The sequence below is a fragment of the Leucoraja erinacea genome, chromosome 6 (genome assembly GCF_028641065.1).
Source record: "Leucoraja erinacea ecotype New England chromosome 6, Leri_hhj_1, whole genome shotgun sequence".
Classification (NCBI taxonomy): domain Eukaryota; kingdom Metazoa; phylum Chordata; class Chondrichthyes; order Rajiformes; family Rajidae; genus Leucoraja; species Leucoraja erinaceus.
The window spans coordinates 85,772,429-85,788,841 of NC_073382.1; the positions used below are offsets into that span (position 1 = coordinate 85,772,429).

Sequence of the window (16,413 nt, forward strand, 5' to 3'; positions counted from 1 at the left end):
CCCTGAAAGGTTCTTGTACAAAGTTTAGTATTTGCCATTGGATCCAATGCCTTCCAATGCCAGATTAAATGCTCGTCGCGCAAACAAAAAACAGAAGCCATGATATTTATTTTACATATTCTATACCTTACTGACTGACTATTTACTGAGCAGATGACACTCCATTCTTATCACACGCTGCATCAGTACTGCCACCAAGTTTTGCCTAACATCACTAAGCCTCCAAACAAATATCTTAATCACACTTATTGTCTCCTCCAATGACTGCTACAGCTCAGCTGAAAGATGCTAGTGGACTTCATCAATTCAAGATCCAAGAATGTGATTGTTCAAGAAGCTGGTAAAGATTTGATGAAGCTAAATTGCCTCATATTTTGTATGGAAATTTCTGCCCCATGACTTGTGAGAGGTGAAGGAATATCATAACTGAGAATATAGAACAGTACAGCGCAGGAACAGGCCTTTCAGCCCACAATTTCTGCCGAACATGATGCCAAGACCAACTCTTATCTGGCCATACACAATCTATGCCCCTTCATTCCCTGCATATCCATGAGCACATCCAAAAGTCTCTTAAACACCTCTATTGTATGTCTCTGCCACCACCCTGGCAGTGTTATAGGCACCCACTACCCTCTGTGTGTAAAAAAAACCTTGTCCTACAAATCTTTAGAGTTTGGCCCTCTCACTTTAAAGCGATGTGCTCTAGTATTTGATATTTCCAGCTTGGGTAAAAGATTCTGACTCTCTACCATATCTATGCCTCTCATAATGTTATATACTTCTATCAGGTCTCCCCGTAATCTCTGGCCTTCCAGAGAAAACAATCCAAGTTTGTCCAACCTCTTCCTGCAACTAATACCCCCAAATCCAGTTATAATTCTGGTATACCTCTCTGCACCCTCTCCAAAGCCTCCACTTCCTTCCTGTAATGGGGCGACCAGAACTGCACGTAATACTCCAAATGCGACTCAACAAAGTCCTATAAAGCTGCATCGTAACTTCCTGACGCATCCTCAATGCCCCCGACCATTGAAGACCAGAACACCATATGCCTTCTTTACCACTCTATAAATGTGTTGCCTCTTTCAGGGAATTATGAACTTGGACCCCAAGATCCTTCTACACATGTGTCAACAGTATCTGTTTTTCAATCTGACAGGTTTTCTTTATTTTATTTATTCAGGGTTGCTTGCGTCCGGATGGCTTGAACGTTGAATTCTCCCAATTTTGCTAGCCCTTGCTGTCTCCTCCCCTTCCTTAACCCTCGAGCTGTCTCCTCCCATCCCCCCGCCCTCGGGCTCCTCCTCCCTTTTTCCTTCCTTCTCCTCCCTTTTTCCTTCCTTCTCCTCCCCCACCGAAATGTCACCTATTTCCTTCGCTCCATAGATGCTGCTGCATCCGCTGAGTTTCTCCAGCATTTTTGTGTACCTTCGATCTTCCAGCATCTGCAGTTCCTTCTTGAACACGGTTTTCTTTATCATATTGTTTCCACAGCTCGTGTTTATTGCACATGCGACAGCGATAAAAATGCCAAACCTTGTTCGTGGAGAGAAGGAGAAGTATTTCTTAAACGCAAATTCTGCAAGAAAGGAATTGTTCCCAAGTATCCATGATCCATCGACTAAAGAACTATCTGTTATTGTCCCATCGTATAATGAAGAACAAAGATGTAAGTCTTAAAATCAGAATCAGCTTTACGAGTGTTGTGATTCTTGACGTACATTATGATAAATGTCAATAGAACATAGAACAGAACATACAGTGCCCTCCATAATGTTTAGGACAAAGACCCATCCATTTATTTATTTGCCTCTGTACTCCGCAATTTGAGATTTGTAATAGAAAAAATCACATGTGGTTAAAGTGCAGATTGTCAGATTTTAATAAAGGACATTTTTAAACATTTTCACCATGTAGAAATTACAGCTGTGTTTATACATGTCCCGTACCCCCCCCCCCCCCACCTTCAGGGCACCATAATGTTTGGGACACAGCAATGTCATGTAAATGAAAGTAGTCATGTTTAGTATTTTGTTTCATATCCTTTGCATGCCATGATTGCTTGAAGTCTGCGATTCATGGATATCACCAGTTGCTGAGTGATGGTGTTGCTCTGCCAGGCCTGTATTGCAACATATCTTTAGCTTATGCTTGTTTTGGGGCTAGTCCCCTTCAGTTTTTCTCTTTAGCATATAAAAGGCATGCTTAATTGAGTTCAGATCAGGTGATTGACTTGGCCACTCAAGAATTGACCATTTTTTACGTTTGAAAAACTCCTTTGTTGCTTTAGCAGTATGTTTGGGATCATTGTCCTGCTGTCGAATGAACCGCTGGCCAATGAGTTTTGAGGCATTTGTTTAAACTTGAGCAGATAGGATGTGTCTATACACTTCAGAATTCATTATGCTACTACCATCAGCAGTTGTATCATCAATGAAGATAAGGGAGTCAGTACCTTCAGCAGCCATACATGCCCAGGCCATAACACCCCCACCACCGTGTTTCACAGATGAGGTGGTATGCTTTGGATCTTGGGCAATTCCTTCTCTCTTCCATACTTTGCTCTTGCCATCATTCTGATATGTTAATTTTCGTCTCATCTTTATTCCATAACTCTTTTAAGTACTTCTTGGCAAACTAACCTGGCCATCTTGTTTTTGCAGCTAACCCGTGGTTTGCATCTTGCAATTTCTGTTCATGAAGTCTTCTGCAGACAGCGGTCATTAACTAATACACCCCTGACTCCTGAAGAGTGTTTCTGATCTGTCGGACAGGTGTTTGTGGATTTTTCTTTATTACATTGCGAATTCTTCTGTTATCAGCTATGGAGGTCGTCCTTGGCCTGCCAGTTCCTTTGTGATTAGTACGCTCACCAGTGCTCTCTTTCGTCTTAATGATGTTCCAAGCAGTTGATTTTGGTAAGCCTAAGGTTTGGCTTAATGGCTTCTTTGACTTTCATTGGCACAACTTTGGTCCCCATGTTGATAAACAGCAAGAAATGTTTCCAAAGGTGATGGAAAGACTGGAGGAAAGACTTCCTCTTCTTCTTCTTCTTCGGAGTTTTACGGCAGCCAGCATCCACAATGTTGCATTGCTGCCCCCTTCTGGCTTCATTCCACAGTACTCATGTCTTTACATTATATCCTTTTTATAAGGCCAGAGGCCCTCAAGAAATCAAACAACAACTTTATTCCTTTTCCTTTCCCTCCACACTCTAGAATGTTCTTTACTGATATTTCTGTCAATCCAATTTTTCTCATTTCAATGATCATAAATCCTCTTTCTGTCTCATATCTCCTACATGCAATTAGGGCATGCTGAACTGTTTCTGGCTGATGGCATTCCTCACACAGCCCAGTAGGGTGTTTTCCCAATATTTTTAATGTGCTGTTCAGGTGAGTGTGTCCTATCCTCAATCTTGTTAATACTACCTGTTCCTTCCTGTTCCCCCCTCTTCTTGCTGTAATGCCCACTCTGTTTTGTAGCGAATAGAGGTGTCTCCCCTTTGTCCTGGAGGAAAGACTAGGTGCTGAGAACTCTCTTATACCTGCATTAAGGAGGCAATTCAACACACCTGAGCAATTACAAACACCTGTGAAGCCATGTGTCCCAAACATTATGGTGCCCTAAAATGGGGGTACTATGTATAAACGCTGCTGTAATTTCTACACGGTGAAACCAAAATGTATAAAAATACCTGACAATGTGCACTTTAACCACATGTGATTTTTTTTCCCATTGAAAATCTCAAATTGTGGAGTATCAAGGCAAATAAATAAACAATGGGTCTTTGTCCAAAACATTATGGAGGGCAGTGTAGTTCTATGCCGGACATGATGCCAAGTAAACTAATCTCCTCTGCCGGCATGTGATCCATATACCTCCATTCCCTCCATCCAGGTCCAAAAGCCTCTCATTTAAGCCACTATCGTATCTGCCTCCACCATCACCCCTGGGCAGCACGTTCCAGATACCCGCCACGCTCTTGTGAAAAAATATTTTGCTCTGCACATCTCTTTTACATTTTTCCCCTCTCAACTTAAAGCTAGTCTTTGACATTTCCATCCTGAGGAAGAAAGTTCTGACTGTCTCCCCTATCAACGCCTCTCATAATTTTATACACTTATATCAGGTCACCCTCCCCTCAACCTCCAATACTCTGAAGGAAAAGATATGGATATAGTTTCTGACACATGTTCAGCTTTCAAAAGGAGGTAAACTTTTCACATTTAGAGTTACATAACGTCCTGAAGATGATATAAACAAATTGGTGCCAGTTGTAATTCGTGTTATGCTCTCACATCTTCTGTCACCAGTAGGGTAGTGCGTATATGGAACGAGCTGCCAGAGGAGGCAGTTGAGGCATAGTTAGTGTGAGAGCTTGTGCAATGAATGTCATATGCCCTGCACTATTTAAACAGATGCAAAGTATTGACCTCTCTGACGCTGGGCAGTGATATTGTTGATTAATGTAGCAAATTTTCCTCTGATTGAAATTGAAATAAAATTTACAAACTCTCAAAGGCCACAAGAAATTGCAGAGAATTGGAGATAAAGCCCAGTCTTTCACACAGACTAGACTCCCCACGATCGACTCCATCTGCACATCACACTGCCTTGGGAAAGCAGCCAACTCTCTCCACTGGCTCCCAGTACGGTACAGAATCAACTTCAAGCTCCACTTATACGTATACATAGCCCTTAACGGGATTGCCCCACCCATATCAAAAATCTTCTAACCCACCATTCTACCTCCAGGCCCCTCAGGTCGGCCGACTTGGGGCTACTGACTATCCCGCGGTCTAGGTTTAAGCTCAGGGGTGACCGCGCTTTTGCGGTTGCAGCACCTAAACTAGAATAGCATCCCGCTCCACATCAGAACTGCTCCTTTAAGTCACGACGCAAAACCTATTTCTATTCCCTAGCGTTTTTGAGCCCCTCTGAGGGTGCGCTGTAAACAGTTTTTGTATGTATTGTTCGGTCTGTCTACCTTTGTATGTATCAAATTATTACCTGCACTGATGTACAGCACTTTGGTCAATGTGAGTTGTTTTTAAACATGTTATACAAATACATTTATTATTATTATTATTATTATAACATAATCAAAACAATTACTTGATTACCTGGTCCACCAAGTTATGCCGGCACACTTTGTAAAAGATCACCTTGGTCATGAACTAAAATTCTCATGTTTTTTCTTTAATTCCAGTACCTCGGATGATGGATGAGGCGCTGGAATATTTGGAACAAAGACTGGTATTGAGGTTTACTGTCTCACTAATCATTTATTGCATTCATAATTTTTGGTTTTATTTGGAATGCACTTAATATGTGAATGCAGAACCTTGTTTTTCTGTTGTTTATTCTGCTTTAAAATGGCATAATGTGCCAAACTGTACTTGTCCACTTTGGTATCAAAAACAGGAAGGCAGATTACTATCTAAATGGCGTCGTTGGGAAAAGGGGAAATACAACGGGATCTGGGGGTCCTTGTTCATCAGTCTATGAAAGTAAGCATGAGGTACAGCAGGCAGTGAAGAAAGCAATTGGCATGTTGGCATTTATAACAAGAGGAGTCGCGTATAGGAGCAAAGAGGTCCTTCTGCAGTTGTACAGGGCCCTAGTGAGACTACACCTGGAGTATTGTGTGCAGTTTTGGTCCCCTAATTTGAGGAAGGACATTCGTGCTATTGAGGGAGTGCAGTGTAGATTTACAAGTTTATTTCCCGGGATGGCGGGACTGTCATATGCTGAGAGAATGGAGCGGCTGGGCTTGTATACTCGGGAGTTTAGAAGGATGAGAGGCTATCTTATTGAAACATATAAGATTGTTAAGGTTTTGGACACGCTAGAGGCAGGAAACATGTTCCCGATGTTGGGGGATACCAGAACCAGGGGCCACAGTTTAAGAATAAGAGGTAAGCCATTTTGAACAGAGACGAGGAAACACTTTATCTCACAGAGAGTTGTGAGTCTGTGGAATTCTCTGCCTCAGAGGGGGGTGGAGGCCGGTTCTCTCGATACTTTCAAGAGAGAGCTAGATAGGGCTCTTAAAGATAGCGGAGTCAGGGGATATGGGGAGAAGGCAGGAACGGGGTACTGATTGGGGATTATCAGCCATGATCACATTGAATGGCAGTGCTAGCTCGAAGGGCCGAATGGCCTACTCCTGCACCTATTGTGTATTGTCTATTGTCATTTAAAATATGGGCTCTCGTGTTTACATTATTATTTTTAATAAGTGAATTAATGGGAATGATTTCCAAGATGTTTTGTGTTGTGGTAATACATCTCCAAATGTCTACTTTGGCCACCAAGGAATGTAGCTTTGCACTATGAACAGCTATACATGTCTCTCCTTGTGAAGCCTTGCCCTAAAACATTTGTTTTCATAAGGAGATCTTACCGAAACACAACAAATTTTGCAGAATTATTAAAAATATGAAAGGCATCGATAGGGTGGCAATCAGAAACCTCTTCCTAGGGTGGAATTGTCAAATACTAGAGAGTTTAGCTTAAAGATTGAAGGGTATTTTATTTCCATCTGTCCTGAAACGGAACAATGAAATTCTTATTTGCAGCAGCACAACAGATATGTAAATGTTTGAGTTGTAAACAGGTTGTAAACACTGGAGTCATTTGCCCAGAGTAGGGGAATCGAGAACCAGAAGACATAGGTTTAAGTGAAGGGGGAAAGATCTACTAGGAACCTGAGGAATAACTTTTTACACAAAGGGTGGTGGATGTATGGAACGAGCTGCCGGAGGAGGTAGTTGAGGCAGGTACTATCGCAACGTTTAAGAAACATTTGGACAGGCACATGGATAGGAAAGAGGGATATGGGCCAAACGCAGGCAGGTGGGATTAGTGTAGATGGGGGATGTTGGTCGGTGTGGGTAAATTGGGTTGAAGACCTATTTGCATGCTTTATGACCATGACACACTACTCAATAGATAATATAATAAAGAAAGAAAGAAAGCGATGTGCACAAACATGTCTGTCTGCAAAGAGCTCCAGCAGGATTTTCCATATTAATACTTATGTTCACATCTTTGTGTAATGACTTAATGGATTACAGCAAAGGAAGCCACAGTATCAACAAGTGTTGTGTTAGCCCCTCGACTATTTCCTCTTTTCCCATGTACCCTCCCACTTACTTTTACAATCTTCCTATTTCAGAGAAATATTTGATTCATTTTATAATGATAGATTGCATTAAATATTATGTTTACATTTTCAAATTATATTTTCACATTTTGTTTTTACCTTCCTTGTAGAAGAAAGACTCTTCATTTTCCTATGAGGTGATTGTGGTGGATGACGGCAGCAAAGACAAAACGACAGAGGTAAGAACCCCCGACAACAAATTGCGTGGGTTTCGGGAGAAGATCAGAGTGTTTAACTGCCTTTAAAGACTGAAAACAGAACAATTAAATTCTTATGATGTGAGAACAAGGAACTGCAGATGCTGGTTTATTTTAAAGTTAGACCCAAATTGCTGGAGTAACTCAGCAAGTCAGGCAACATCTTGGGGACAACATGTCTGAACTGGGTTCTGATCCGAAATGTTGCCTCTCCAGGGATGCTGCCTGACCCACTGAGTCATTCCAGCATTTTGTGTCCATCTTTGAAATGGACTTTTTACATGTAGCAGTATAACAGGCCTGTAAACAAAACATTTGTCGCTAAGATAATAAACAAAAAAAATCAATAACATCAGCATTATTGTAAAAAACAAAGTCCTTAGAATAAAAGACGGCTCAGGGAGGACATTGCTGGGGCCTGACAATGTACAAAATCTTTGTTCGTCACCAGTGATGTGTGCAATGGCAGGTGGTGGACTAATGTGATAGCTTATCGAAGTAGAGCAGCAAGAACGTAATTACAAGTCCGTGTGTCTGACGTCAATGATAGGAAATAGACCATTGACATAGGTGGAAGCTCCACCTATACTAGTCAAACCTGTCTGTTTAGCCCATATCCCTCTATACGTTTCCTAATCCATGTACATGTCCACGTCTCTTTTCAATGTTGTTGAAAGGATATTATTGGTTCTTGGGAAGAAACTGTTGTTGAACCTGGAGGTCACGGTTTTCAGGCTCCTGTACCTTCTTTGCGATGGTAGAAGCGAGATGAGAGCGTGGCCAGAGTGGTGTGGGTCTTTGTTGATGCTGGCTGCCTTTTTGAGGCAGTGCCTCTTGTAGATCCCTTTGACTTCTAATATTTTTAATTATTTTTGTGTTAACGTTGTTATCTTCTAATTCGAATTTAATGAATTTTAAAAATAGTTAAAATTAAAGGTGGTTCTCTCCCACACATTGCCTTCTGTAAGAGGGAGTTAGATGTGGCCCTTGTGGCTAAGGGGATCAGGGGGTATGGAGAGAAGGCAGGTACGGGATACTGAGTTGGATGATCAGCCATGATCATATTGAATGGTGGTGCAGGCTCGAAGGGCCGAATGGCCTACTCCTGCACCTAATTTCTATGTTTCTATGTCAGGGACTGGGTCTCCAGTTACAACACCAGGTCGCTGTCTCAACCTTGCCCCTACAGAGCAGCAGCGTAATAGGTCTCTACCTCTGGCCTAGGTGAGTGCATGTGGGCAGTCATTCTTAATCAGGGGACACCAGATCGACACAATCAGACTCATTGTCCAACTAAAGTAAAAATAACAATATAAGAAACAGCAGATGGTGGAATCTTGAGGAGCACTGGAAGACCTCAGCAAGTCAGGCAGCATCTGTGGAGGGAATGGAATGGAAGCACAAAATCGTCACCTGTCCATTCCCTCCAAAGTTTAGTACGGTGAAAAGCTTTTGTGTCACGTGCCATCCAGTCAATGAAAAGACTATACATGATTACAATCAAGCCATCCACAGTGTACAGGTACACGATAAAGGGAATAACGTTTAGCGCAAGATAAAGTCCAGTAAAGTCCAATTAAAGATAGTCCGAGGGTCTCCAATGAGGTAGGTGGTAGGTCAGGACCGCTTTCCAGTTGGTGATAGGATGGTTCAATTGCCTGATACCAGATGTTGCCTAACCAGCTGAGTTCCTCCAGCACTTTGTGTTTTGCTAAAGTAAAATTAAATAACACATCACTCACTGATGTGGTGGAATTTACGGCACATCAGTAAGACATGTCCTAATCAGTATCAGTCCACATTTGGGGTTTTCCAAAATTAAGTATTTTTGAATGGGAAAATTTGAATACATTGGCAGTTTCATCATTGAAATCTGAGGGGATGGCACAGTGGCATAGATGGTAGAACCGCTGTCTCACAACGCCGGAGACCCATGATCGATCCTGACTTCGGGTGCTGTCTGTGTGGAGTTTGCACATTCTCCCTGTGACTGCGTGGGTTTCCTCTGGGTGCTCCAGTTTTCTTCCACAGCCCAAAGGCATGCAGGTTTGTCGGTTAATTGGCCCTCCTGTAAATTGTCCCTAGTGTGCAGGGAGTGGATGAAAAAGTTGGATACACAGAACTAGTGTACAGGTAATCGATGGTCAGCATTGATTCGGTGTGTCGACGAGCCTGTTTCCATGCTGTATCTTTCAACAATATACAGTAGCAATGGGTATTAATGTAGCTTGTCCTTCAGACATTCACATACATTCAAAACATTATTAACACTGATACTGTTTCAAAAACAATTATTTTAAAGATAATAAACACAATGAAACACTAAAGCACTAGAATAGCAAAAGCAATTAATTTACATGAACTCAATCCATTCAAAAAGTTATTTATAAGTAAAGCACAAAGTGCTGGTGGATCTCGGCTGGTCACGCAACATCTGTGGAGGGAATGGACAGACGACATTTTGGGTGCAGACCCTTCAAATGTCCAACTCTCTCCGCCGCAGATGCTGCCTGCCTTGTTTAATTTGTACTCCGGTACTTTGAGTTTTGCTCAAGATTCCAGCATCTGCAGTCCCTTGTGTCTCAAAATTATTTATAACTTGGCTCTCCCTCAGATTTCAACCAGCAGCTTTCCTTACCGACATCCTGCTCTTTGCTACAAACAGTGACGGTTCATCAACCTGAAACAACAATCCTGTCTCTCCATAAATGCTAAATCATCCGCCGAGTATTTGCGGCCTTTTCTGATTTTAATTTCAGATTTGCAGCGTAAAATCACAGTTTGAAAAAGCACAAATTTGCATGTCTCTCCTGTCATTAATAGCCATTGGATATAAATCATATGTAGTTGGTTCCGTGTGAACGTAGAACAGTACAGCACCGAAACAGGCCCTTCAGCCCTCAATGTCTGGGCCGAATCTAATGCCAGGACCAATTCTTATCTGCTTGCATGTTATCCATATCCCTCCATTCCCTGCTTTATCCGTCAGCCTATCCAATAGTCTTTTAAACACCACAATCGTACCTGCCTTCACCCCTGTTGTAGGCACCCACCACCCTCTGTATAAAACAAACTTGCCCCGTACATCACCTTTAAACTTTGCCCCACTTACCTTAAAGCTATGCCTTCTAGTATTTGATATTTCCACACAGGGGAAAAAGGTTCTGACTGTCTCCCCTATCTATGCCTCTCATAATTGTATATACTTCTATCAGGTCTCCCCTGACAGACTGAATCAATGTCATCCCACTCACCATAAGGCTATGCCCTTTAGTATTTGATTATTCCATCCTGGGAAAAAGGTTCTGATTGTATGGAACTGTAGGTTGTGAAAGAAACCTTTTTTATTGTGGGAGCCTATTGTTACATGATTAATCATTGTGGATAGTTTCCTGAGTATGGTTCGTGTTCTCATGCATAATCTAGAGTTTAAATCAATAGGTCTTTAATGGAGCCAATATATTTATTCTGTCTTCTGCTTTGGAGTTTGGTTCCTAAACTGTGAAAAATCATAATTACTGCTGCTAATTACTGCCACTACTGCTGCTCCCATTATCCGAGGAACCCTGAAAATTGTCCTTCGTGGCACATTGTAGACAAAATGGTGCCAGTATACACCCTTAATAAGCATACGTGTCACTTGGCCTGGAATGAAATAATGATATTTATATGTACACCTCACCATCACAAATAAAGCACTGCTCTTTTGTAAAGTCAGCACCAGTGACTAATATTTCAAATTTAAGATGCTTGTCAATCAAATTAAAGCCATTGTGAAATGAAGAACTGTTATTTGATGGAGCCTATTTGATGAGGGGCAACATTTTTACGCTGTGGGTGTGTGGAGCGAGCTGCCAGAGAAGGTGGTTGAGGCAGGTACTATCACAACGTTTGGGGAACATATGGACAGAAACATGGATGGGATGGGTTTGGAGGGATGTGGGCCAAGTACAGGTGGGTTGGGGTATGTTGGTCAGCATGGGCTGGTTGGGCCGAAGGGCCTGTTCCTGCGCCATACAACTCCGGCTTTACTTCTTGCCTATACTAGTGACATCGAACTCTGCGACAAATGTTTTGTCAAAAAGAAAGAAAGCTTGTTAAAATTAAGTCTGGGAATATGTTGGCAAGATTACCTCATGGAACCTTTTTCATACGTTGTCTAAATCTTGCATTTGTTTTGTTTTAATGTGCTGCAGGTTGGATTGACATATTCTAAGAAGTATGGGTCAGATGCAGTACGTGTACTAACGCTAACACAAAACCGTGGGAAAGGTGGAGCTATTAAAATGGTATGGTTTTAATTTTCTTTCATCTGATCCTTTACTGACAAACATCTGTGGGTTTATGTAAAATTTCTGATTCCACATTGTAATTCGTTCACCTCAGAGCCTTTTCCCCCAGGGTGGAAATGTCAAAGACTAGAGGGTATAGCTTTAAGGTGAAAGGGGTGAAGTTTAAAGGAGATGTGCGGGGCAAGTTTTTTTAATACAGAGGGTAATGGGGGTGTGGAACGCACTGCCAGGGGTGGTGGCGGAGGCAGATACAATAGTGTTTAAGAGACTTTTAGATGGCCACATGAATGTCCAAGGAATGAGAGAGTGCACAGGCAGAGGTGATTAATGTAACTTGGCATTATGTTCAGCACAGACCTTGTTGGTCAAAGGGCCTGTACCGGTTCTGTAATGTTCTACGTACGATGTTCACAGTTTTTAATTGTACGAGCTACATTTAACCTCATCAAATCAACAATATTTTTTCCAGTGCAGGTGGAGTTATCTTCGTGCCAGAGCTTTCTTTTGAAGTTATAACTGCGAAGTGTTGGTCATTCAGCTTTCCATCGCCCAATCTAGCAGCTCTGGAGGACATGAATATATAGACACAAAAAGCTGGAGTAACTCAGCAGGACAGGCAGTATCTCTGGCAAGAAGGAATGGGTGACGTTTCGGGTCGAGACACTTCGTGGCCTTTCTGGCCGGGTGAAGAAGGGTCCCTACCCTCCTCAGATGCTGCCTGACCCGCTGAGTTCCTCTACCACTTTGTGTTTTGCAGTTGTCTTTGTCTATTCATCCAAATTCTTAATTGTCTCAACACTCTGGGAAGATCAGCCCTTTATTTTCTTTACTCTGATGTGATGTTGAATCACTTTTTACCATAATATTTGTGTAGTTAGTGTGCAGCCTTTAACTCTGTGACAGCACTCTCTGAGTTCTATACTCTGCAGCATGTAAAACCTTATCTGTTGTTCCTGCCCTTGTTTGCACATCTGAAGGGTGCATGGTGCTTGAAACGCATTGTGTTCTTGTTCCTTTTTGAAGCTAGCTTACAATAAAATTCTCCCATGTCTCCTTGAGAATGGAAAGTGTAGCAATGTTACAAAATTTTGAGATTTAAAAAATCAAGTCTGCAATTTATCCCATCAGATAAAGCATAACAATAAGTTTAATTTGACACCTAATTCACTTTCATATCTCAAGTAATAAAACAGTTATGGCCATTTTCATACTCGGAAATTAGCATCTTGTTCCCTATTGATTTTCTATGGACATAACAAAAAAGCTGTGATCGTGGACAGTCAAAAGCCCATAACCTTCTTAAAAATTAAGAGAACTGAATGAAATTTTCAGTTATCATAGATTGAAGCATTCTGAAACAAATATAAAATAATCTTACTTGGATGACCTGAAATTAAAGCATATAATTAGTTAGTTACCCAATTGTAGCTAATTTCAAACTTCAATTACTAGATCTAAACATCTATCCATTTCTTAATAAATGATTAACATTTTTAAATAGCCCAAGTGTCCAAATAATATTCACAAATAATTCACAATAAAACATGATTTTAAAATCTCATTTACATCAATTTATAGGCCAAATGGAAGGAATTTAGTGTTCAATTGCTGTAAATTAAAGTCAATTTAAATCAGCTTTCTAGTGGGTTCCTGTGAACGCGCTGGTTTAGAACGTTCACATTGCGCTGGATTTGTGCCCTCAAGTGCCCAGAAAAAAACTGCGGGGTATAAAGAGCCCAAAATGAACTACTCGCTATAGAAAACTTTATAAACAGGGTTCTTAAGAAGCCCCATTTAATGTAAAAATAAGGTACATACCTTTAATTGGTTGCTTTATAAAACCCTGGGGCTGCGAGAGGTTGCGAGTTTAGAGAGTGATTTTTAAACTACTATAACTATTATACAAGTAGGTATGTTACAAAACCTACCTGAATCGTGGCTGAGCATCTGTCCCAGCCCCGTGTGTGTGATTTTGGCGCTGTTTAGAGGGGGCGGGTTTAAAACGCGATTTTTACTAGGCTGTTCCAATCGAAAATGTTCAGCCTAGTAAATCATTAACGGAAAATCGCTGAAAGACCCCGTCACAAAAGGTATTATTAGTTTTTATGGCCTTGTATAATATTTATAGTAGTTTAAAAATCACTCTCTCGCTCCGCAACCTCTCGCAGCCCCAGGGTTTTATAAAGCAAACAATTAAAGGTATGTACCTTATTTTTACATTAAATGGGGCTTGTATATAACCCTGTATATAAAGTTTTCTATAGCGAGTATGAAAGTGAATTAGGTGTCAAATTAAACTTATTGTTATGCTTTATCTGATGGGATAAATTGCAGACTTGATTTTTTAAATCTCAAAATTTTGTAACATTGCTAATACAAGGCCATAAAAACTAATAATACCTTTTGCGACGGGGTCTTTCAGCGATTTTCCGTTAATGATTTACTAGGCTGAACATTTTCGATTGCAACAGCCTAGTAAAAACCGCGTTTTAAACCCACCCCCTCTAAACAGCGCCAAAATCGCGCACACGGGATAGGGCAGATGCTCAGCCACGATTCAGGTAGGTTTTGTAACATACCTAGATAGTGTGACATAATGTTTGAGACAAAAACCCATAATTTATTTATTTGCCTCTGTACTCCACAATTTGAGATTTGTAATAGAAAAAATCACATGTTGCTCAAGTGCACATTATCAGATTTTAATAAAGACCATTTTTATACCTTTTTGTTTCATCATGTAGGAATTACAGCAGTGTTTTACATAGTCCCCCCATTTCAGGGCACCATGATGTTAGGGACACATGGATTCACAGGTGTTTGTAATTGCTCAGGTGTGTTGAATTGCCTCCTTAATGCAGGTATAAGAGAGCTCTCAGCACCCAGTCTTTCCTCCAGTCTTTCCATCACCTTTGGAAACTTTTATTGCTGTTTATCAACACGAGGACCAAAGTTGTGCCAATAAAAGTTAAAGAAGCCGTAATGAGACAGAAACATAAATAAAACCGATATGGGCCTGTCCCACTTGGGCGACATTTTCGGCGACAGCCTGAAAAGAGGTCGTGGTGGCGTGGTCGGGCAGTGAGACATGTAGTGACGCGCGGTGTCTCCCTGCTGCCCCTGGATTTTGGAATGTTCAAAATCTTCAGGCGACATCTGGGTGTCTTATCATGTCACACGCTGACGTATACTGTCTTGCGGGTGACGCTGACGTTTAAATAAACAATTTATTTCTTAAAAAGTTATTGGTCCGTAGATGTATTGCAGATAAGTTAATTTCCAATGTGATGATTATACTTCGGTGTAACCTTGTGTTGTGAAGGTGGGTGATGCAGAGTGTCATACAACTTGACGGTTTTTGGGGCGACTATGGGCGTCAGTCGCTAACGTTCGCAGTCGCCGAAAAATCGCAAAGTCAGGCCCTTTATTGACATCAGCCATACCCTAGGCTTACCAAATCAACTGTTTGGAACATCATTAAGAAGAAAGAGAACAAACACCTGTCTGACAGATCAGAAACACTGAATCATGAGTCAGGTGTGGATTTGTCAATGACCACTCTCCGCAGAAGACTTCATGAACAGAAATACTGAGGCTACACTGCAAGATGCAAACCACTGGTTAGCCACAAAAATAGGATGGCCAGGTTACAGTTTGCCATGAAGTACTTAAAAGAGCAACCACTGTTCTGGAAAAAAGGTATTGTGGACAGATGAGACGAAGATAGACATATCAAAGTGATGGCACCAGCAAAGTATGGAGGAGAGAAGGAACTGCCCAAGATCCAAAGCATACCACCTCATCTGTGAAACGGTGGTGGGGGTGTTATGGCCTGGGCATGTATGGCTACTGAAGGTACCCATCTTCACTTATCTTCATTGATGATACAACAGCTGATGATAGTAGCGTAATGAATTCTGAAGTGTATAGACACATCCTATCTGCTCAAGTTCAAAAAATGCCTTAAAACTCATTGGACAGCAGTTCATTCTAGAGCAAAACAATGATCCCAAACATACTGCTAAAACAACAATGGAGTTTTTCAAAGCTAAAAAATTGTCAATTTTTGAGTGGCCAAGTCAATCACCCGATCTGAACCCAATTTAGCATACCTTTTCTATGCTGAAGAGAAAACTGAAGGGGACTAGCCCCCAAAACAAGCATTATCTAAAGATGGCTGCAATACAGGCCTGGCAGAGCATCACCAGAGAAGACACCCAGCAACTGGTAATGTCCATGAATCGCAGGCTTCAAACAGCCATTGCATGCAAAGGATATGTAACAAAATACTAAACATGGCTACTTTCATTTACATGACATTCCTGTGCCTCAACCATTATGGTGCCCTGAAATGGGGGTGGGGTGATGTATAATTTCTACTCTGTTCAGCTGTAATTTCTACATGGTGAAACTAAAAGGTATAAAAATGGCCTTTATTGAAATCTGACAATATGCACTTTAACCACATGTGATTTCTTCTATTACAAATCTCAAATTGTGGAGGAAAGAGGCAAATAAATAAATGATGGGTCTTTGTTCCAAACATTATGGAGGGCACTGTAGCTATGCAGGGCATTGAAGACACAAGGAACTGCAGATGCTGGTGTGCAACTAATATGTGGCCTCAGTGGATCATTTCTGTACTTTGCTAATCGGGGATTGTGCTTAGGTTTGGCAATACTTTACTGAAGAGTATACCAGAAAAGAATGTTACTGTGCGTTTTCACATGTGATTGTAAAGCACCATTGA

General features: G+C 41.3%; 1 protein-coding gene across 1 annotated transcript in view; it reads left to right on the top strand.

Moving 5' to 3' along the window:
• The window catches only part of alg5 (ALG5 dolichyl-phosphate beta-glucosyltransferase), a 26,501-nt gene that overhangs the window by 1,674 nt on the left and 8,414 nt on the right, over window positions 1-16,413 (top strand). The window contains exons 2-5 of the mRNA XM_055637518.1: window positions 1,498-1,672; window positions 5,216-5,262; window positions 7,285-7,353; window positions 11,568-11,660. Of these exons, the coding sequence (XP_055493493.1) occupies window positions 1,498-1,672; window positions 5,216-5,262; window positions 7,285-7,353; window positions 11,568-11,660 (384 nt within the window). The remainder of the gene's footprint in view (window positions 1-1,497; window positions 1,673-5,215; window positions 5,263-7,284; window positions 7,354-11,567; window positions 11,661-16,413) is intronic.